Source organism: Rhinolophus hipposideros (genome assembly GCF_964194185.1).
Source record: "Rhinolophus hipposideros genome assembly, chromosome: 13".
NCBI lineage: Eukaryota > Metazoa > Chordata > Mammalia > Chiroptera > Rhinolophidae > Rhinolophus > Rhinolophus hipposideros.
The window spans coordinates 11,895,073-11,919,527 of NC_138059.1; the positions used below are offsets into that span (position 1 = coordinate 11,895,073).

General features: G+C 38.0%; 1 protein-coding gene across 10 annotated transcripts in view; it reads left to right on the forward strand.

Annotated features, from left to right (window-relative positions):
- TATDN1 (TatD DNase domain containing 1) overlaps nucleotides 1-24,455 on the forward strand; it is a 35,242-nt gene that overhangs the window by 456 nt on the left and 10,331 nt on the right. For 2 of the 10 annotated variants that reach the window (XR_013994702.1, XR_013994703.1), the window contains exons 1-8: nucleotides 3-86; nucleotides 6,632-6,697; nucleotides 8,530-8,579; nucleotides 10,179-10,242; nucleotides 11,805-11,948; nucleotides 12,047-12,089; nucleotides 22,838-22,923; nucleotides 23,010-23,050. Coding sequence is in view for 8 of the 10 variants with exons in the window: in XM_081069947.1 (XP_080926073.1) it covers nucleotides 65-86; nucleotides 6,632-6,697; nucleotides 8,530-8,579; nucleotides 10,179-10,242; nucleotides 11,805-11,948; nucleotides 12,047-12,089; nucleotides 22,838-22,923; nucleotides 23,010-23,050 (516 nt within the window). In the remaining 2 variants the exon portion in view is untranslated. Of the gene's footprint in view, nucleotide 1; nucleotides 87-6,631; nucleotides 6,719-8,498; nucleotides 8,580-10,178; nucleotides 10,320-11,804; nucleotides 11,949-12,046; nucleotides 12,090-22,837; nucleotides 22,924-23,009; nucleotides 23,051-24,455 lie in introns of those variants that run through there. The other 8 variants (XM_081069947.1, XM_081069942.1, XM_081069940.1 and 5 more) reach the window with 8 other exon arrangements.

Genomic DNA, 24,455 nt, shown 5'->3' on the forward strand with positions numbered 1-24,455 from the left:
CCGGAAGGGCGGGCCGACGGGCGGCCACTTCCGCTTCCGCCGGTGAGGAGCCGGGGCCGCGGTCATGAGTCGCTTCAGATTTGTGGGTGAGTGGCCTGTGTTCCCGGTCCTTGGGCGTTTCTGACTGCCTCGGGGCGTCGCGCGCCGCGGCCACAGGGCCCAGCATGAGCTCCCGGGCTTCCTGAAGCTTGAAAGGGCTCTGGGTGGCGGGGGCGCCGGTCATGTGCTTCTCTATGTAGGGGCTGGCTTCACGGGTGTGCTTATCTCTGAAAATGCGCGAGCGGTGTGGTTAGGATTCATGCTCCTTATAATGCGTGTGTTGTGTTCAGTGAAAAGAAAAAGGGAGCAAAGCCAACCCAGGAATGCCAGTCCCTGTGTTACTCTCCGTCCCACGTGCCCCTCCCGCCCCTTCTCCTCCTCGGTGCGGAGAGGACGACGGCTTTGGCCGTAGGGACCAGACGGGTGACAATATTGACTACCAGGCTCTTGGGAAAACGTGGGGGGACGTTGTGGAGCTGGGAGCGGGACGCGAACGTCTCGCTGAGCTTAGTCGTCCTGTGGACGGAGGGGAGCTTCTTGGCTCATGGTCCCACTGAAGTCCCGTTTTCGGGCTTTGTCTGTTTGCTGTGTCGTGGTGTCTAGCTGGTTCTTTAGTCTCCTGTATTTCCTGTAAACTTGAAGGTATGTCTAAATGCTAGGTCAGTCTAACACAATTTTGCATGCCCTATTTGCTGTCCCTTGGTATCCCTAGATCATAGGTGACAGTGATGTGACGTGACTCACTAAACCCAAACAGTGAGGTGTCAGTTTGGAGATGTGGTTTTCATTGCGTTGCAAACATTTTTTTCCCGTGCTTACTTTGGTTTGAAAAGTAAAACTCGTTAGTACTGGAATTCGTTTTTAACAGTGAAGCCAGCTAAAGAAAACAAGGAATGGGAAAGAAACATCACTGACGTCTTGTAAGGTGACTTGTGGCGTGAAATGTATGCATTCCTCAGTTTTCCTCCCTAGTCAAAAGCAGTCGTTTTCCGCTTGGCCTTTTTCCTTCTTCTGCTCATTTTCTCTCACTCATCTTCTCACTTTCTTAGTTTTTCAAGTTGTTTATTGTCTTTGGTCGGAGCCGAATAGAAAGCGATTGTCTTGTACTATTTCTTTACTTTTCTTCGTTTGCTTTTTTTAGTATATTGCTGATAGACATACTTCTGATGGGGACTTTTTAATTTAAAAGATACCATTCCTTATTAAAGATCAGAACATTTTGAACAAGTTCAGTAGGATTTTGACTGGCCTTTTTTTCATGGCTGCAGCGTAAGTCTTTAAGTATAAACAGATTGACTTACATTTGGCTATTTAATGACACAGTCTTGCATTGGGCGCATTAACCACTTAATGGTGCGATGACAGTACAGGTGACCTCGGCGATTAGTGGGTTTGGTTCCAGACCATCGTAATAAAGGGAGTCGTAATCTTTTTCTGGTAGAGGGTTTTGCCTTCAGTTGGTAAAACACGCAACATCTGTGAAGCTCAGTAAAATGAAGTTTGCCTGTATAGCTAATGTTGACTAAAATTCCATTTGTTATTGGCATGTTACAGGATTTATACTGTGCTCAGTAATAATAATTACAATTTGCAGGGCTTTTAATTTGCACAATGTGTTCACATTCATTTTCCAATTTGAGCCACATTTCATCCTTGGACGGAAAAATTTTGTGCACACTCTCCTAGTGAGGAAACAGAGACCTAGAAGCCTACTGATTTGCACGAGATCATTCAGCTAATCATAATGTCAGGAATTCTGACTCCAAAGCCCATCCTCTTTCCTTAACTGCAATTCCTCCGTTGTGTTGTATTTCTTGGAACTTGCTCACAGATTGAATACTTTTAGAGGATCATTTTGAACTTTCTTTGGCCACTCTATATTGTTAATAATCACCCTGTAGGTGTGCTGGTGAGTGAGTGGGGTAGGGGGGTGGAGAGTGGGAGGCACAGAGGCCATCCAGTATAAAGGAGAACTTCTTAGAGGAAACAAGTGAATCACAGAAAAAGAAGACATTTGCCTCTGTAGGAGAGGAACCACTTCCTCCTACCCTCTTACGTTCTATAGCTGGGCCTAAGAATCAAATAACGTGACACAGATTAACAGGAGAAAAACATACGAATTTTACTTTTTCGTGTATATGGGCGTCTTCGAAAGGAAAATGAAGACCCTCGGAAGCCCAAAACCTTAAGTGGGAATGTCGTAAGACAAAGGGGGGCTTAAATTGTGGGACAGTGACTAGGAAATAAAAGGGAAAACTAATGGAAGATAAGAGTTATTTGGAATTTGTTTATATATATCCGTTTTGGCTTTGACTTTAAATCTGTGGTGATAATGTTCTCTTCCTGGTACAGGGAGGGCCCCTTTCTCATGGGAAATCTTATGACCTGCTTTTAGGTAGAAGGCGGGAGATCAGAGAGGCTTTCCTATACCTGCTAATTCTCAAGTGCCTTCAGCTCAAAATAACCAGTATGCCAAAGAATATTTTGGGGTAGCATGTTCTGAACGCCTTCACCAAACCTGACCAAGGTGAAACAGTGAGTCATCAAAACATAGAAAGCAGCTCTAATAACTGGGTGAGGAGTAAACTTCAGACAAACTATATGTCATAAAGAAAAGAACTTAGGGCTCTAAGTCACAAGAGAGTCTTGCAGAAAAGGGAAGAAACTGGTGTCTGAACTGTCACGTCCAGCGCAACAAGGGCAGTGAGGAGGCGAGAAGGGGCGGTTTGGGTTAAGTTTTTAAGAAAGAAAGAAACAGAGACTTAATGCTGTTAAATCTCTTAGAAGGCCAGGGGTCTCTCAGTCTCAGAGGACTGGAGCCCGGAACAAAGCCTACTGGAGGCTTTTATTGACCAGTATGTAAAGGAGCAACAGTGTTTTATGGCACGGTCTGTGAGACTCATAAACATCCCAAGCCAATTTATCTTAGTCTCTAAACAGCCGAGGTACAAGGTCCCATTATATCTTACTTAAGGTAAATATCTTCTCAGTGCTAAGTCTCTCAGATATAAGAGATAACCGGTCTTCGTTCTCCTCATTACTTTTCTAACTGACAGCTGTGAGGGAAATGTCAGAGCCGTCAACAGACTTTCCCATGCAGGCGGAAGGGGAGGCAAGGCCCTTTCCCCATATTTGTTTAAGGCAGCTTATTGGGGGTCCTCACTCGGTTCCGCCTGGCTTAGGTTGTATCTCCCGTGAGATATCTTACCTGTCTTTGGCTGCAAACCATCTTTTGGGGATTAGACAGAGAGACATAAGGTGTAAACACAAGGATGGAACAGAGTCCCAGAAAGGCACAATCTCACAGTTATTGTGACATGGAGGGACATGGAGGGACAGTTGGCTAGGCTGTTGTGCGACTACACTGAACCAGTGTAGGATGTCCAAAATTCCAAGGCTCACCTGGGTCCAAAGCTGAATATAGATCTTTGAAGTACTTGAAGTGTGACCTAGAGCCTGAAGGACTGGTCCACATCGGGAAGAGGTAGATTCTACCGTGTTTCCCCAAAAATAAGAGCTAGCCAGACAATCAGCTCTAATGCATCTTTTGGAGCAAAAATTAATATAAGACCTGGTCGTATTTTGCTGTAAGACCGGGTCTGATATAATATAATACCTGGTCTTATGTTAATTTTTGATTCAAAAGACACATTAGAACTGAATGTCTGGCTACGTTTTATTTTTGGGGAAACATGGTAAGAGGAAGTGATTTCACCTGAAATTGACCTCAGCTGGTGTGTGCCTCGGGGTAAGCACTGAAGGACATTTTAGCACCATTGCCGTTAGGGTTGAGACAAAGACTTGAAAAGGCTTCATAAATTGAACCTCCAAGCTAATCTTCAATTCACTTTTTAAATTACTATCATAAAGTTTACTTGTTAAATTTGCTTGCTTTGTGGTTTTGTTTTTCACTTCGTTATCTAGAAGATTGCTTTGGAAACATTCTCATCTCTCTTCACAACAGGGAAATGGGCAGAAGAGATACAGATCGTTTCTGTGCTCCTAATAATGACCATCAATGGCAGATGACTGGACTGGCCCCTGGCAAGGATTATTCTAGGCAGAAAGGCCTCTCCTCTCTTCCCTGGGTTTCCTTTCTCAGTCTACCCCCTTCCCTATTTAATTTCCTTTCCTTATAGAAAAGAAAGTAGATGCTGATGTCTTGTGGTCTGGCCATTTCACTGAAAAACCCCTATATTTTGGTTTTCGATGTTTGTGTGTTCACAGCCCTTTAAACGGTACCCGTTGTGAGTTCGTCTCCCACCCACCATTGACATATATGCTGTTGGCCAAATATCTTTGAAGTTTTCTGCATTATGCCTTTCTCTTCCTATTTCAAATGTCTGTAACACTCTTCCCACCATCTCTTATAATTTATCCAAATGCCCATTTATCTTGCAAGGTCTGTCTTACTGCTGAAGCAACAGAGCTCACTGAAGACCCGCTTGGCAGAAATCTAAGGGAGAATATACTAAGAAGAGGCCAAAACTCAGCAGGAAAAATGTAGGGGGTCTATTGGTAGGCAATAGCTCCCCACCACCATGAACTTGGAGATTCTCCTAATTCTAAAAGCTAACGGGTGTATATTTTACATAAGGACGACATTTTGTTGCCCGTGGCCATCACAATTTACCTTCACATCTTATTATGCCCCTTGTGTCCTTGTTTTCTACAGCAGCACTTATTGAGAGTGGCACTTGGTATTTTGGGTTGGCTCATTGTTTGTTGTGAAAGGCTGTCCTGTGCATTGTAGGATATTTAGCAACGTCCATGGCCTCAAGCCTGCATGCTAGTAATGCTCCTCTCATTTGTGACAACTAGAAATGAAAATAGATATTACGAAATTTGGGGTGGAGGGGTTTAGAAGAAGATAGGGGCTGCAAAATGACTCTCCTTTGGCAACCACTGCTCAACAGGCTCAATACGTTTCTTCCAGTCTTCCAGATAGAGTATGTACCGCACACATCCGTGTGCCGAATGCCTTTTCCAGAGTTACCTCTTTTGTGAAGCTGTTCTCATCACATTGCCAAAAGTGCTATTGCCCCTTCTTTGTGCGCCCATGTACATAATAATTATTGACAGATTCAATGTGTATAGAACTCTTACTATGTGTTGTTAACCTCAAAATAAAAAGGCAAGGTAAGAAGCAACAAGCATTTTTTGAGATCAAAAAGAATCCCAATTCTGGGAAGCACTGATTCAGGCAGAAACCCAATACTATTGTGATTAGGAGGTGAAGACAAAGGGAATTTATGAGAAAGGGAAATCATTACATGAATAGAAGGAAGGAATTTATATGAGTGTTTATAAGCCAAAAAAGGAATTTCTATAGGTATAAATAAGCTAAGTTATTCTTGAGCGTAACACAGTGGTGCTAATTCTAATGAATGTTTCATTTTCAGTTCCGTAGTCAGGATGTATGCTTTCCTGTTAGCTTTGTAAACAGTTATTTGGAATACAGTATTATTTGGCCCAGCCCACAGATTATTTTGTGCAGTTGAAACATTCCAAAGGTTTGAGGGATAAGATGTGCAAGGCAGTTCCTCTGGATTGGTAGCTCTGACTCCATTTTGAAATGGCTCCGTTTGTATTATTATTCACACAACCATTGTGCTAGTTTCTAGGGCTATAGCAGTGGAGATAAACATTTCCTGCCTCATATTGCTTACAGTCTAGCTTATTAATCACAAATTATATTTGTAGTTCCCATATAGACTATAAATTTCTGGAGGGCAGGGACTAAGTGTTGGCCACTAACTCCTTACATAGTACTTGGCACAGAGTTGGTGTTCATGAGTATTTGATGAATAAAGGAAATAATTCTCTTTTCTGCATCCTGACTGGCATTACCCTAATTCAGGTTCTCTTCATTGCAAATATGAGCTTTTGCCTATTTCCAAATGAGGTATCCTGACTCTAGTTGCTCTCTTCGAATCCTATCCTCCACAAAGACTGTAGAATGAGATGTCCAGAATAAAAGTCTTACTCCTCTGCTTAAAAGCCATCATTACTTCTTGTTGCATCTGATATTTTAAAGACAAGTGTCTGTAACATAGCTGAGTCTGGCCACTCCCTTCCCTACACTTTTCTCCAGCAGCTAGAAGGGCCTGTAGTTCTGCACAATCATCGTGTTGTTTCACACCATGGATGCTTTGCTTCCACTGCTTCCTCTGCCTGCAATTTCCCCTCTTCTACTAGGTAACTCTAACTCGTCCTTTAAGGTTTAGTTTAGGGGGCCCTTCTTTCTGGAAGCCTCTTCTGGGAAAGCTACCAGACTAGGTTGAGTTTTCCTCTTCTGGGTCCCAAAGTGTCAGTGTCTAATTGTAATATTTCTTAATTATCTTCTGATAGGTCTGCCTTCCCAATTCTGCAATGAGTCTCTTACCAGCAGGAATTCTCCCATACTCATCTTGTACTCAGCTCTTACTCATCACCAGGTGTCTAGCACAGTAACTGACAAGCTGTGGGCACTCCGATTTTCTTTGAGTGAATGAACGTGTGAATGAAGTTTAGTAACAGGAGCTTTTATTTAAAGTACAACTTTCAAATATGGGCTCTTGATGATTTATCATTTTATTTTTGATTCCCACAGATATTGGTATCAACTTGACAGATCCTATGTTCAGAGGAATTTATAGGGGGGTTCAAAAGCATCAAGGTAAATGTTTCTTTTATTAAGGTAAATAGTTTCTCTATGAAGATAAATCATTTGTCTCCAGGAGATTTGAAAAGCATAATCCACTCTTAAAACTGAAATGTTAGAGGACTTACACATCTTGGATAAAACTGTAAACAACATAAGCTATTATTGGTAAACCTTGATCATGAACATTTATAAAGCACCTATTGTAACCAAGTGTTAATCATGAACTTCTTAGGCAGAGAAGTTTATAATTTTGAATGTAGAACTTTAAATGATCCATATGCACAAAAGCCAAACATAGTTGATGTTTAGTCTCTTAAGCAATTGAACAGTAGGGCACATAATTTAAAAATCATGTACAGTTTAATATCAGTATGTCTAGTTTTTTTAAAAGCATTTTCAGCTGGGTGACTAAATGGCAGCGTGATTCAGGAGGTGGGGCACTGCAGTCCATCTTCCTTGTTTGCCTTTCCCCCTTTCCAGCGAGACCTACTAGATCCTAGATACCTGTAGTATATATAGATGGGAAGGGTAGGCAAAAGCAAAATGGCTTATATTGATCATATCCAGTTCATTTTAAAGGTTTATTATGCTGGTGAATAAGCAGGAAATTAGGGTGACAGGTTTTTATAAGAAGAATTTCTCTAATAAACTAGCCTGTGAATATTGCCTCAGAAAATTACTATACTTGTGATTATGTAAATGCAAACAGGAAATTTGGTTTTGTGTTTCCAGATGATGTGGAATTGCACATTTCAACACGCTTAACCGGAAGCTAATCTTACTCTGCCTCTAGGTGATACTAAGTGAAAGCTCTAAATATAGAGAATGCTTTGTAGATGAACAAGGGTAAATGTTAGCTTTTGTAAACCTTCCCTCAAAACTTACTTTTCTACTTTATTTAGAAGTTTAGGTAAAGTCTTTGTGTTACTTGCATAGTACAGTTCAACTACTAAATTACGTTCTGCTTTTCTTGCCTTTATAGCACTTAATAGATTTCATGCTTTGTAACTCTATGTATGTTTGTATGCGTGTGTTTATGAAATAAATTTTATAATGAACAGTATCAGTATTACTCTAATTTATAGTAACTAGCAAAGCTGATTGCCCTACTTAGTTTTAAGTTCACTAAGTTGATTTTTTTTGTCTAAAATTTTATAGCTACTCTAGAAGTAGTAGTAATTGAATTCCAGTATATTTACTGTGATACTTAAATATGAAATTAAGAAATAGGTTTTTATGATATAACTGTTTTATTTGCTATCCATTTACCTCAGGCCTCTCAGAGCTCAGTAATTGCTATTGATCTCTCCAGAAAAGTTTGTTGTTATTTAACAATGAATTTTGGGAAAGAGCAAAAAAACAACTGTCAGGGAAATTATCTTTTCTCAATGGGAATGTAATTATAGAAATATAGCATTAACTAAAATTTACAAATAGATGTTATGTCGTGTTTTGGGAGGCATTGCAGGTGTGCTCTGAAAAGCCCTAGTAAAAATAATCTTAATAATTGTCCTTTATTTTTATTTAAAAAATACAGTACCAACAAGTTTGAAATTCGAGGCAAGTGACTTAATTGTAGTGAGCAAATTCATTTTTCTTTGAACTTCCTGATTTTTGTCACTTTTTCTCCTTGAGCGGAATAAAAATACGATTAAAAGGATACGTCTTCATCTAGTTTGCTTATACAGATTTATTTCCTTTTTTTTAAAGGTTATCACTAGCTCTATTATAAGAAAGTACTCATTAAATATTATTAATTTGATTTTGATTTAGTAAATGTGATTCTGTAAGTAAATGGATTTTTATTTACCAGGTTTCCTTACTGAAGGGTTCATCTTTTACAGATGATTTACAGGATGTAATACAGAGAGCTGTCCAGATTGGTGTTAAAAAGGTAACATCTAGTTTTTATTACTCTCGAGATTTTTTTTAAAAACTAAATTTTGGTTAAAATACTGCAAAATAGAAGAGAACGAACCAATGGAACAATTGGCAGTTTTTGATAATATCAATATGTAATGTTAGCAAGTTAATGAAATAAAATATATCCATATATTCTGTTCAAACAGTTTAAATGACCTCATGGGTAGTCCTCCCATATGATCAGAAGCGTGGTAATGGCAAAGTGTCTTTGCAATTTTTTTTAAACCTATCTGAATTACCAGGCTTCTCTGAAGAGGCAACTCTTACTACATTTTATAACATACTTTAGCACCTGCTAGAGTTAAGCAATTATCAAAAAGACATGAATCTGTCACCAAGTCTAGTTTTTATAGTATGGATATAGCATTTCAAATAACTGGGAGGACATTTTAATTTTTACAGTAATAATTTGATTATCAGGAAAATTCCTACTTTTTACAGAGTTCTGAGTAAGCTTTTCAAATGTGCATCTTTGTGCTTCCGTCCCTTCTGCAGAAGATTGTGCACTTAGGCAGCACTGCCTCAGTAATCGCCATCAACACATCGCACTTTGGTGGCATTTTCCTTTTCACAGATTTGCAAACATAATTGAAATGGTATTCTGCCAGTTAGTGGACCCTAATGGCTGTCTCTAGAAGTACGCGTCTTCGCCAGGAGCCATGTATTTCTCTACAAATAAGTTATTCGTACACACTATGAACCCAGTGATTCTCAAGCTCTTGGTCTCAGAACCCGTCATGCTTTTTAATATTATTGACGGCCCGAAAGAGGTTTTGTTGTATGTGGGTTTTATCTGTTCCTACGTGCTATATGAGAAAGGAAAGCAGAAAAATTTAAAATATCTATTCATTTAAAAATAACAATAAATCATTATATCACATAGAGCATATTTTTATGAAAAATAACTATTTTCCAAACCAAAAAATTTAAGTGACATGAGTGGAATTGTTCTACATTTTTTTCACATCTCTTTAATGTCTGGCTTGATAGAAGACTGCTGAACTTCAAATACTGGTTCTGCAGTCAGTCTGTCGTGATATTACACACCTAGCCTCTGGAATTCCTCATTGCACACGCGTGACGTGACCAAGTGACAGTGAAAAAAACAGATAGCATCTTAGTATTATGAAAATCATTTTGATCTCATCCCAGGGGGTTCCGGCACCACACTCGGAGAGCTGTTGAAATAATCGACGCTACTGAATCACTGATTTAGATGAACAGAATTCTAAATTTAGAGAGCCTTTTATTCAGTCTTTTGCAACGTTTCACAAGCACTGTGATCTCTGTTGTCAAGAACTCAGTCTAATAGAATAGGAAAGACAGACATGTGAATACATTTTAATAGGAAGGAGTGACAAATTCTGCGTATTGTGTGTGTGTGGGTACACATGGAGAGGGGAAGATGGAACACTACATCAGAGGTGATCTTTCAGTGGATTTTAAAGGAAGGGTGGGTGTATGATACTCTAAGAGAGAAGAGCGTTCTGGAAAAAAGCAGCAGGAAGGTATGTTTGGGAAAGTGTTACTGATACCCTGTTAAAGTGGGCTTATTTTATTTCTATTTCAGTTTATGATCACAGGAGGAAATCTACAAGACAGTAAAGATGCACTGCATTTGGCACAAACAAATGGTATCCACATATTACTTTTACCAAAAAAAAAGTATGAATTAAGTTATTTTGAAGAAGTCTTTCCTGAACTGCTTCAGGTACAATACAATGGATCATGACTATTAAAACAGCAGGAAAATAGACTAATTTCAGTGGGCTATGATTAAGATGGAAAAATTCAAAGCGCCCATTGGTAGATCAGATGCTTGATAAAACCCTCTCATTATACTTAATAAGGATTATTTTAAGATTTCAGTTAATGGGAATTAAGGTCACCATGTTAATGAGAATTAAGGTTAATGAGATTGTAAGGTTATACAATTAAACCTCAAATATGCCTGATGTAGAATTTTTGCATGTATATTATAATGTGTTTAAGATGAGTTGCTTTTTATTCATTTTTAACTTAAGCTGTGAAAAATCATTTATTAAATATTTATCACACAGACCAGATACTGTGCAAGGCCCGAGGAATGCAAGTAATAATGTGATACACATTCCATGTGATACATTTTCCGTTCTACAAGGCTCAGATGCTTGCTTTATGCTCCTACGTTCTGCATTTATTTGAAATCTTTAAAGTTTTGCAATTAAAGGAATCCTAATTGTATAAAACACCTCCTTTATCTGGCATTCATTTACTTAATTCTTTGTGGAGGCCTGGGGGGCATACTTCATCTGCTAGACACTGAAGAACAAAGCATCCCATGTTATTTTTCCAAAATACCAACTGATTTATTATAAAAGCTATTTTTTGTGGCAGGATCCACTGATACTTTTTTTCAGTGATTAAGGTCATAAAGATAGTCCTCTTCCCATAGCTTGTGAAGTACATAAGAATATTGTCTTCTATACTTTTTACCCCTAAACAGATGTTTTTAAAACTTCTGGGACCCCAGATGTCAGCCCTCTTCCACTCCTCTCCATGTACCTGTGTCCTTTCTGCTTGAAAAACTGCCTCCCTTTATCTGTAAACCTCTGCATGAGAGCCCTAGGCCGGGGCTCCATTCTTCTCCCCTGGGTCCACATGCAAGGAGCACTATAAGCCACTCAAAAGCCCTGTTGGACTTCACATTTGTGTTCCATACGACTAAAGCTGTCAAAGTATGGCCTCCAAATACGTGAGCTTTATTTTTCTATTGGAAAAACAAATCCCCTTTCCACCTCTTTAAGTCACCCTGTGTAAGGGGAAGAAGTGCATTTTAACTGTTACAGTAAATACATGGAATTGGACACCTACATGAACAGTGAATATAAAAGATTTAAAATTAGGTTATGACATTTCATTCTCCAGGAAATAGTTTCATTTTCCATTTTACAAGGCTCAGTAAATACCAAGCTTTGGAAAGAGTTGCATTAATTATTTTTTGCTAATGCTTTAAGGCAGTTTTCATGTTCTACTTTGTTAAGGTATTCCAAAAATTCTTATGTGATTAACCTAATGCAGTGCTGGCTGTTTGAATAGTTGATGGCTATTGTTAAAAATCAAACAGTTGAAATTGATGTTCTCTCATGTATGTATATTAAATATAAATACGAAAAAAATATTTTGAAAATAATCCTAAGACATTGTTTTGTGCTAGATATGTTTTTCAGTACCGTTGGATGTCATCCTACAAGATGTGATGAATTTGAAAAGAATAATCCTGATCTTTACTTAATGGAGTTGCTAAATCTTGCTGAAAACAACAAGGGGAAAGTTGTAGCAATAGGGGAATGTGGACTCGGTAAGCGCCTCCCTAGCCCTATTACAGTGACCTTGAAAATAATTGATTTGTTCTGTACAAGTCATGAGTGGTAATTGATTCTTTTTTATCTTTTAAAGATTTTGACCGACTACAGTTTTGTCCCAGAGATACTCAGCTCAAGTAAGGAAATTGGTTGACTTTAGAATTTATTGTAAAATCTTAAGAGTGGTTTTTTAAATAGTGTTTGTTTGTTTATCAGTTCAGTATGTAGTTGGATAAAGCATCAGGATCTTTTGTTTTTCCCTTTGCATATTAAAAGTTAAGTGAAACAAATTCCATATGTACTTACATGTAATTCATAAGGGATAGAAACATAGTTCCCTGCTTGATAAACCATCTAATTTGATTTTAATGGTAAAAATAAGGGATGAGTTTCACACAACAAAGACTTTTTTGTTGTTTTTTTGTTTGCTTAATAAATGCATTCACACTTGAACCATTCCGGTGAAATGAATTAAATTGTTTTGTGGGGCGTGTGATTTAAGAGGAAGGGATATTAAAAAGAGATTATAGTGTCAATCACCAAAGCTAGGAAAACATATTTTACTCTTGCTAGGCACTTTGGAACAGGAGAATCCTTTCATAGGAGCTATGTTGAAAGTGCTTCTTAAAAAATTCAAAGTTCACAAGCCTTGGGGACTTCCTACACACTATTGCCGTAGTTTTTAGTTGTAGCTCCTGACATACAGGTCGGTAGTGTTACAGGCTGAAAAGAAAAATTAGGTCACAGGCTTAATTTAAGACATGAGCAGTTTGTTGAATTTCAAAAACTGTCTTAATTATCAAGATGATAATGCATTAGAATGAGCTTCTAAAGGGTGTTAACTTAGTTATTCAGTCGTTCAACATACTTATAGAGTAATATGTGCCAGAAACTGCTAGGAACTCAGTAGACAAAAAATATGAATAAAGTATAATATCTAATTCCTAGAGCTATTTAAGAATAAACAACCCTCCATCTGCTTAGTTGCTTACACATGAAGGAAGAGTCTGGATCAAGTTCTCTCTTAAAAGCTCTATCATAATTGTTAATAATTAACCATCTTGTCATACGATCCTGGTTAAGCCAGTGACTTGATGGTCTGAAGGGATCTTGCGAATTATATAATACATGCCAAAAGCGTATTTGCTCCCCTCCCTCCGCGACCCAGCCACCAACACAATCCCATGTCCATCCCAGGTGAAAATGCCTGTAGTGAGGAACAGATTGACTAGTGAGTCTGTCATACCCCAGACTTCAAGTTCCAGAAGTCCGAGAGTGTGAAGGTCCATAACCAGGTGCCATAGGATGGGCTACAGTAATGTCCTGTGGAGTCTCAGTCCTCTCATTTATATAAGCCTTTGGGAGCTGTACAGTCAGGACAGCTTACCTGCGGTGTTTTGCAGAGACGTTCCTGGGATGACCGACAGGGTCACTAAATCCCATACCTTTCCTGAATATCATGTAGGTCAGTTCACTTAACCTTAACAGTTCACATATTCACATTTAAGTAGAAGAGCAGTCGTCCAGAATAGTTTCTTAGGTTAAGCCCACACATCATAATTCTTCCACTTTAGTGCCCGTTTCGGCCACGAGGAGCAACATGAGGCAAAGACTGTGCAGTGTGACAATCAAGGACAGTGGCAGTCGCTCTAGATACCTTCCTTGCCCATGTGACTTTCCACCCAGATACGTTAAGACCAATTCCAAAATGTAACGTAAATAACTTTAAACTCGATTGTTAAAACATTGATAGTATCAGTTCTGTTTTACTGTGTGAGGATACTTGACCATCTTAAGATCAGAACTTAAAACAGTATATATAGCAGGCTATAGTTTATGCTTTAACGCACATGCCAGTTACACAGGTGCTAATCGGTTATACAGAGTTCCACCACCATTCAGTAAATGGTACCAAGTGCCTCCTCAGTATGGTTATCCTTTAAACATACCCTGTATTTCCAGTTTCTGCTCCCTGTGCTACTCTCCTGATGGCAAGTTAGAGCTCCGTTCACTTGAATGGGAAGAATTTCTTTTGGGCATTGTTCTTGGGGTGTTAAAATATTAATGCTGTGCACGTCTTTTTTTGTTTTTTAATTCAAACATTAGATAGAATTTCAAAGTAAATGTTTGGGGACTTACGATATGAGAGATTAAGGCCATCTTTGCCATCAGCCAGTTTAGAGGAGGGATTACCACCCTGGGGTGAGGTACACTGGTGTAACGCAGTGGGTCTTTTTGATTCGCCTCAATTCTAATTAATAAAAGCTGTCATTCTGAAGCTAAACTTTTCAAGCCTTTATCCTTCCTTAGTAAATTGTTGACCCTAAACTATAAGTAGCAATAATACCATCAGAATCAAATTACAGCTTTGCTAAAATGAGCATATCTTAACTTCACGAATGGTTTTCATTTATGAACTAAAAAAAAAAAAAAAAAAAATCATAAAAAGAAGCAGAGAAATCCCTTAATAAGTTCCAGTCCCTGCCCTTTGACTTACATTGTTATTTCTAATTACCATGGTGGGTTTTTTCTTTCCTTTAAAGACTAAACATTTGATGTTAAGTTGTCCTCAATTTGTATCATTAGGGATCATTTTTTACCACATGGCTTCCTTATGTTACCTGTCTAGCTTGAGCACATGGACCTTTCCTTTGAAAATTATATAAATTCTGTACACACGTTGCTTGAGCATCTGGTATTTTCATAAATTGTACTTTTGCCTGCTCTTGGATAGGAAAGCTAGTTTCCAGGCTGATCATTAGGTTTGTAAAACTGCAACTTGCTCATGTGGCTTTGTACACAGAATTGTGCATGAAAAAAATTCTCAGTTTACAGGGGAGAACACAAAAAGTGGAGAGTACTGCCTGCTGTGTGCAGCCAGAAGCCAGATACTTAGTAAAGTTTACATAATGGCTGGAGCACACCTAATTGCTGACATTTGAATTACTTTAGAGCTTATGGAAATAGTAGTAATGATTAAAATCTTTTTCTCCCAAGTTTCGCTTATATTTCCTACACTATGAAATTCCTACTTTAACTAAAAGTACTTTTGCTTATTCTAGCCTGGCAGAATCTGAAAAGCTGGTTTGAAAACCTAAACATTGGAAACTAAAGACACAGACCAATTTTAGGAAGACTATTTCTTTACAAAGGATGTTTCTAATTTTTAAATTTAGCCTTTTCAAGAGTGCAAAGTGGTACTCCAGGACAATAGTTGTGCTGTACTTCAGGAGACAAGATGTAGGAAAATACTGCAAAAGGGATTTGAGTTAAACACAGAAATTGTTCCCCAAAATTAAGGGGCCTAGAAGACATAAACCCCTTAGAAAATAAGACACCTGTTGTCTGTAACTCCTGGTTTCACTTAAAACTACTTGACCATGATGTCATAAACATGGCAGCATGAGGTGACCCTCTTGAAATCTCCCCTGGAATTTACAGCAAATTGAACAGCTGCAACTCCACAAAGGACTCCCAGAGCAGCAGACAGACAAGACGAAGAGGCCCACTACTGAAATCACCTAAAAGTGGGCAGATTGCCCAAGAGGGGAAGGAGGGAAAGGAGAAGTGTGGAGACAGGGACACACAGGCGCAGGCCACAGACTTAGCTCGGTGCTCCGAGCTTGCTGTATCCCGGAACTACCTCAGCTACAGGAGAGGAAAGAACTCAGACTGCTAGGGCTCTGCTTATGGCCCACAGGGCTGAGGGGACAGCATATAACACGGCGGAACCCAACACTCATGGCAGAGACGTCGGAGGAAAGGCTGAGGGAAGAAGGCTGAAAACGGTGGTTTAAGCCCTCACAGCTGAGTACAGAATGGAAGCCTTAGGCACTGAGCCTAGCTACCCCTTCCCTACCCTCCCAGAGCTCGCCACACCCCCACCCACCCAGTGCTAGAAACAGAACAGTAGCAGTGTCAGATCAAAAGAACAGAATATTTGCAGTTCTGAGAACTGTGGTCCGTAGACATGGAGTCGCAGCCCAGCTAGTTCGAGAAAAGGGGGTGAGAGAGCCGTGGACGCAGGACCAGCTGTGGTGGTGGTTGTTGCCATTGCTCTGGGCCACCTCTCATAACCCACCCCACCCCGTCCTTACCTATCTGGGCAGATCCCTGCAGGAGTAACAGAACTGCTGAAACACGGGCTCTGAATCTGGTGCAGGAAGAGCTTTGGAACTTCAGAAGCTCTCAACATCCCCCCACGGAGGCGACGCCATATGATCCAGGCGAACTGTTCACAGAGGAGAAGTCCACCTTCCAGGGAATCCCCCCATTGTATGAGAAGCCGGAATAATGCACAGAAAATATAACACTACGGTGTGAGAGAGAATAAAAGGCTGCAGTCGGAGAGAAAATAAAACATTCTACCAACATGTACCGGAAAACAAAAGAAAGACCTCTTCCTATCAACCTGTTGCAGAACCCACTCCTGTTGATGTCTAGGAAGAGAAATAAATCATTAATCGCCATGAATAACCAAGGTAACAAGACAGCTCAGAAAGAAAGTGAAAAGTCTCCAGAAAATGAACTTAAAGATACGGAAATATGTGACTTAAATGACAGAGAATTCAAAATTGCAGTTCTGAGAAAACTCAACAAGATGCAAGAAAACACAGAAGAGCAGTTTAATGAACTCAGAAACACAACTAAAGAACAAGATGAACATTTTACCAAAGAGATTGAAATTTTAAAAAAGAACCAAATAGAATTTCTGGAGATTAAAAACTCAATATAAGAAATGAAGAATGAAACAGCCAGCTTAGGTAGTAGAGTTGACCAGATCGAGGAAAGAATCAGTGACATCGAAGATAGAAATCTGGAAATGACACGTATGGAAGAAGAAAGAGACTTGAGACTTAAAAAGAAATGAAAGAACTCTACAAGAACTTTCTGACTCCATCAGAAAGCGCAATATAAGAATAATGGGCATACCAGAAAGAGAAGAAAGAGAGAAGGAAACAGAGAGTACACTCAAACAAATAGTTGACGAGAACTTCCCAAACTTGTGGAAAGAACTGGATCCTCGAATCCAAGAAGCAAATAGAACACCTAATTACCTCAACCCCAACAGGTCTTCTCCAAGGCACATTGTATTGAAGCTGTCAAAACTTAATGACAAAGAACCCTCAAGGCAGCCAGGGAAAAGAAGACAGTAACCTACAAAGGAAAACCCATTACATTATCAGATTTTTTCAGCAGAAACTCTACAAGCCAGGAGGGAGTGGAATCAAATATTCAAACTATTGAAAGAGAAAAATTGAGCCAAAAGTAATATATCAAGCAAAGATATCCTTTAGATATGAAGGAGGAATAAAGACCTTTCCAGACATACAGAAGCTGAGGGAATTTTCTAACACACGACCTGCACTACAAGAAATACTGAAGGAGGCTATTCGACCAGCATAAATAGGGATAATTTGTGACAACCAAAACATAAAAGAGGGGAGAGTAAAGGCCTGAACCGGAATATGGGGATGGAGAAAGTAAGCATGCTGAAGAAAATGGAATACTCTAAATATGAAACTTACTTTTACATAAGCTTAAAAAAAAAAATCCAGAACTGAAACATACAACTTAATAAAAGAAGAAACAGAGGGAAAGATCATAGAATACCACTACACAGATATAATAGACAACAACAAAAAGGCAAAGAACAATGGAGACACAATCTTACTAGAAAACCAAAGATAGAATGATAGGAAATCCTCACATAGCAATAATCACCCTAAATGTAAATCGACTGAACTCACCAATTTAAAGGCACAGAGTAGAAGACTGGATCAAAAAACTGAATCCAACTGTATGCTGCCTCCAAGAGGCACATCTCAGCTACAAGGACAGACTCAAAGTGAAAGGGTGGAAATTGACACTCCAAGCAAATGGTATCCAGAGAAAATCATGTGTAGCCATACTGATATCAGATGAAACAGACTTCAGGATAAAAAAAAAAAAGGTAACAAGAGACAGAGATGGACATTTCATAATGATAATGGGGACTATACAACAAGAAGACATAACAGTCATCAATATTTATGCCCCCAATCAGGGAGCACCGAAATATACCAAGCAACTACTAACAGAACTAAAGGGAGAAATTGACCAAAACAATTACAGTAGGGCACCTAAATACATCATTGACAGCTATAGATAGATCATCCAAACAGAAAATAAAGAAATAGCAGCCCTAAATGACATTAGATGAAATGGACATAATTGACATTTATAGAGCACTTCATTCTAGAACATCAGACTATAGATTTTTTTCTAGTGTACATGGAACATTCTCAAGGATAGACCATATATTTGGACATAAAACTAGCCTCAGCAAATTTAAGAAGACTGAAATCATACCAAGCATATTCGCTTATCACAAGGCTTTGAAATTGGATATCAACTGCAAAAAGAAAGCAGGAAAAACCACAAATATGTGGAGATTAAACAACATACTTTTAAAGAACGACCGGGTCAAAGAAGAAATAAGAGGAGAGGTCAAAAGATACGTAGAAACAAATGAGAATGAAAATACATCCTACCAAAATTTTTGGGATGCAGTGAAAGCAGTTTTAAGAGGGAAATTTATATGATTACAGAAGGAAATTTATGTCATTCTATCAAGAAACAAGAAAATTCCCAGATAAATAACCTCACATTACACCTTAAAGAACTACAAAAAGAAGAACAAATGAAACCCAAGGTCAGCAGAAGAAAGGAAATAATAAAATTCAGAGCAAAACTAAAGGAAATAGAGAACAAAAAGACAACAGAAAAAATGTGACAAAGAGCTGCTTCTTTGAAAAGATTAACAAAATTGACAAACCCTTGGCTAGACTCATTAAGGTAAAAAGAGAAAAGATACTAATAAAATCAGAAACGAAAGGGGAAGTTGTCACGGATGCCACAGAAATACAAAGGATCATCCTAGAATACTATGAAGGACTATATGCCACCAAATTCAATAACCTAGAAGAAATGGACAAGTTCTTAGAAACATATAGCCTTCCTAGGCTGAATCACGAAGAATTGGAAAATCTAAATAGACTGATCACCTGTAAAGAAATTGAATCAGTCGTCTGAAACCTTCCCTAAAGCAAAAGTCTGGGACTTGATGGCTTCACCAGTGAATTCTACTAAACCTTCAAAGAGGATTTAATACCTGTCCTACTCAAACTCTTCCAAAAATTTGAAGAAGAGACAAAACTCCCTAACTCATTTTATGAGGCCAATATTACCCTGATACCAATACCTGGTAAGGATAACACAAAAAAAGAAAACTACAGACCAATATCTCTGATGAATACAGATGCAGAAATCCTAAACAAAATTCTAGCAAATGGAATGCAACAACCCATTAAAAAGATTATTTATCATGACCAAGTGGGGTTTATACGAGGGGCACAAGGATGGTTCAACATCCGCAAATCCATCAATATGATACATCATATAAACAAAATGAAAGACAAAAATCATATGATTATATCAATTAATGCAGAAAAAGCGTTTGACAAGATACAACATCCATTTATGATTATAACTCTTCATAAAATAGGTATGGAAGGAAAATACCTTAACATAAAGGCCATATATGACAGATATAATTAATATAATTAATTATAATTATATATATATATAATTAACGGTGAAAAACTGAAGCCCTTTGCTCTACATTCAGGAACACGACAGGGCTGTCCCCTATCATGTCTGCTTTTCAACATAGTGTTGGAAGTCCTTGCCAGAGCCATCAGGCAAGAGCAAGAAATAAAAGGCATCCAAATTGGGAATGAAGCAGTTAAATTATCACTCTTTGCAGATGACATGATGTTATATATAGAAAACCCTAAAGACTCCACCAAAAAGCTATTAGAAACAATCAACGAATACAGTAAAGTTGTTGGCTACAAAATCAACGTACAAAAAGTCCATTGCATTCCTATATACTAACAATGAAATCTCAGAAAAAGAAATTTAAAAAAAATTCCTTTTGCAATTGCAACAAAAATAATAAAATACCTACGAATAAACTTAACCAATCATGTGAAAGACCTTTACGCTGAAAACTGTAAGACATTTTTAAAAGAAATTGAAGAAGACTCAAAGAAATTGTAAGACATTCCATGCCCATGGATTGAAAGAATCAACATAGTTAAAATGGCTGTAGTGCCCAAAGCAATATACAGATTTAATGCAATCCCCATCAAAATCCAAATGGCATTGTTTTAAAGAAATAGAACAAAAAATCATTAGATTTGTGTGGAACCACAAAAGACCCTGAATAGCCAAAGCAATCCTAAGAAAAAAGAACAATGCTGGCGGTATCATACTCCCTGACTTTAGTTTGTACTACAGGGCAACAATAATCAAAACAGCATGGTATTGGCAGAAAAACACACACAGAGACCAATGGAATAGAATTGAGACCGCAGAGATAAACCCACATAAATATGGACAGATAATTTTTGACAAAGAAGCAAAAAACATACAATGGAGAAAAGACAGCCTCTTCAATAAATGGAGCTGGGAGAATTGGAAAGCCACATGCAAAAGAATGAAACTGGACTGCTATCTCTCACCATGTTCCAAAAATTAATTCAAAATGGATCAAAGACTTAAGCATTAGACCTGAAACAATAAGCTGCATAGAAGAAAACATAGTACTAAACTTATGGACCTTGGATTCAAAGAACATTTTATGAATTTGACTTCAAAGGCAAAGGAAGTAAAAGCTAAAATAAATGAATGGGACTATATCAAACTTAAAAGCTTCTGCACAGCAAAAGAAACTTCAACAAAATAAAGAGGCAACCAGCTGAATGGGAGAAGATTTTTGCAAATAGCGCCTCCGAAAAGGGGCTAATATCCAAACTATATAAGGAACTGATACAACTCAACAACAACAAAAAACAAATAACCCAATTGGGAAATGGGCAGAGGACCTGAAGAGACATTTCTCCAAAGAGGACATACAAATGGCAAGTAGACATATGAAAAAATGCTCAACATCACTAATCATCAGAGAAATGCAAATAAAAACCACACTGAGATTACCTCACCCCAGTTAGAATGGCTATCATCAACAAGACAAATAGTAACAAGTGTTGGAGACGCTGTGGGGAAAAAGGAACCCTCGTACACTGTTGGTGGGAATGCAGACTGGTGCAGCTGCTATGGAAGGCAATGTGGAGGTTCCTTAAAAAATTAAGAATAGAATTACCATATGACCCAGCAATCCGTTCCTGGGTATCTACCCCAAAAATCTGAAAACATTTATCCATAAAGACATGTGTGCTCTAATATTCACTGCAGCTTTATTTATGTTGGCCAAGACATGGAAACAACCAAAATGTCCTTCAATAGATGAATGGATAAAGAAGTTGTATATATGCACAATGGAATACTATTCGGCGGTAAGAAAAGATGAAATAGTATCATTTGTGACAACATGGATGGATCTTGAGAGTATAATGCTAAGCGAAATAAGTCAGACAGAAAAAGTATAGAGAACCATATGATTTCACTGATATGTGGTATCTAAAACTGAAAACTACGAGAAAACAAGACAAACATGAAGGAACAAAAACTCATAGACATAGACAATAGTTTAGGGGTTACCAGCGGGTAAGGGGGGAGGGAAGTGGTAGATGAGGGTAAACGGGGTCTAATCTGTGGTGATGGAAAGAGAATGGACTCTGGATGGTGAACACACAATGTGAGGTATAGATAATGTATTACAGAATTGTACACCTGAAATCTATGTCACTTTACTAACAATTGTCACCCCAATAAACTTTAATTAAAAAAAAACAACTACTTGACCATTAATAAGAATGTGAGGGAGCAATGTGCTTTAAAAAAGGAAAGCAAAAGAACCCTCCCACCTCATTGTGTCCTCTGGATATTGTTATGATACTGTGGCACCAGAAAGAGGCTTCTTTGAAATGCCACAACTTTTGGTCGCTTTGTTGGTACTTGGAATTAGAGCACAAAAATTCTGGTTCCATGTTTGCCACGTGTTGTGATCCTACGAGGTCCTACCCTTTTCTGACACTAGCTCTTGTCCTGTGCTAGGACTTGAGGATCAAATAAGATGATTGTAGATGGCACCTGAAAAACTTTTTTATAAAATATTCAGGGCTGTGATTTTATCGTGTAATTTTCATTTTTCTGAAAAATAGAGTATTTCAGTTTTTTAGTTTTTAAGGGAATCCTTCTTGTATTTTAGTTTTTAAGGGAATTCTTTTGCTCAGTGGTAATAATTTCTTACAGAACAGAACATAGAAAAACACTGAGTATAAAGCTCCGCCTGGCTTCTCACTGAGCTGACTCCTCCTGATGATGCTCAGCCAGCTCTTCGGGCCAGGGGCCAGCCGTGTTATTAGGCTGGTGCAAAATTAATTGCAGTTTAAAAGGTTAAAAATTGCAAAAACCACAATTGTTTTGCACCAACCTAATATTTCCGTCACCAACACACTCGCACGGGAGGGATCCCACAGCTTTTGGAGGGCGTCTGCTTCATTTGCTGGGATTTGGTTGGAAAGCTAGTTAAAAGTAATTATTTTGAGGAACATCCCCCGTCCTGCTAAACTGTAGCTCTTTACTTCTAGGATCAGTAGTAAAGTACTACCTAATTTACCCAATAGTTATAATCGAAAAACTAACAAACATTTCTGAGATAATTTTGTAATCCCAGAAAACGATGTATCCCTTTCCAGATGTGTGTTACAGAAGCCCTTGGCTAAGCCTGATGTATTTTAAATATCTGAATTTACTATTTATGTCCTATAAATTTCCAGAGAATAAAAGTCCTTTAACAAAAAATCATTGGACATAATTATTTTTCTCATGCTAAAATAAAATTTTTAACAAGGAAATCTTTTTTTGCATTATGTAGATATTTTGAAAAACAGTTTGAACTTTCAGAACAAACAAAATTACCCATGTTTCTTCACTGTCGAAACTCACATGCTGAATTTTTAGGTAAGTGTAAGCTAAAGTATCATTTAGAATATGTTTTGCAGAAACGAAGCTATTTGCTAAAAGTTTGCTCTGTTTTTAATTCACAGACATAATGAAAAGAAATAGAGATCGGTGTGTAGGTGGAGTAGTAAGTATAAAAGAGTTGTTTGTAATATATGCTGCACAAAAGCCTTTTGGTTATTAAGGTTTGTCTTAAGACGTTTCCTATAAGTATTATCTGCCCAGCACTTAATTCACGTTTCCAGAGCAGTGATTTTTAATCTTTTTTGGATCATGGACTCCTTTGACAATCTGCCTTCGAAAAATGGTCAGATATACAAATTTTCATACATAATTTCAGGAGAGACTCACTGGTCTCTCCCTAAACAACTATTATTTAGGTATGTAAAACCACATCATTATACTATGCCAACTAAGGAAAGGGGAAATAGCATCGTGCACTAATTATACACCCACATTGCATTGCTTTGACAGTTTTGTATATATTCTCTTAAATTTTTAGCCTCTGCTTCATGTTTCATATGTACTAATGATATGCATGTTTTCTGCATTGCTGAGATGTTAATATTACTGTGCACATTTTTATCTGTAGTTTACTGACCCTGTCTATAATTTATCCTTTAGGAACAGTACTTGGGAATTGAGAGAGGCTTTTATTAGTGTCCTTGGAAGTACTGGTGGCACTTATATATATATAAGTTATATATATAACCTTCAGGCTCTACCTCCCAGCCCACTTGCTCTATTTTTAAATAAGAATCTACTTGGATGATTCGATAAGTTTTAAAAAAATTAATGGCAACAACAAATCCACTTTAAATGTTTGACTTTTATTAAAAAGATTGTCAAATAAAGAATTAATAACTAATTTTCTGAAATGGTTTATGAGGAGTCACATTTAAGACTTATCTTGATATTCTTGGAGACCATGTTTTCTAGTCAGCTGGAAATGCTGAGGGAGAAAATAAACCCTTTGGGGCAGTTGTGTAATGCATTTTTCTTTATTGTTTAGAAACATGTTATTCAGTCTCTCTGGACTCAATGTGACATCACTGGTTAGGTGTGTTTAAAGGAGTGTTACTATTGTTACTCACTGGTTTTGATTACATGAATACATCCAGACTGTGAAAACTATGCCTTAATCCCTATGTCTTTGAAGGAGAAACGCCAGTTCAGTGTTTTTTGGTTTTGGTTTTGGTTTTTTTGGCCTGCTGAGTTGATGTTGTTGGCAATATAACGATTTACATATTTTAAGCAATGTTCTCCCAACCTCTTCATAAATCACCTTATAACTTCCCTCTTAAACATCATTTCTGTTCTAGTAAAAAGTGTCCTCTAACAGAAAAATGGAATATTTTAAAATATGTTTTAAATAGTTTTATAGCATTTCTAACTTTCTGTCATGCATTTGCCTAAGAATGTGCTCCCTACTTCAGCCCCCTTCCTGAAGGTACACGCTATAACGTATACATGCAGAATTGCCCATACGCAGACAGCCACAAAGACAGAAAGTTTGGGCAGCCAGCTAATAC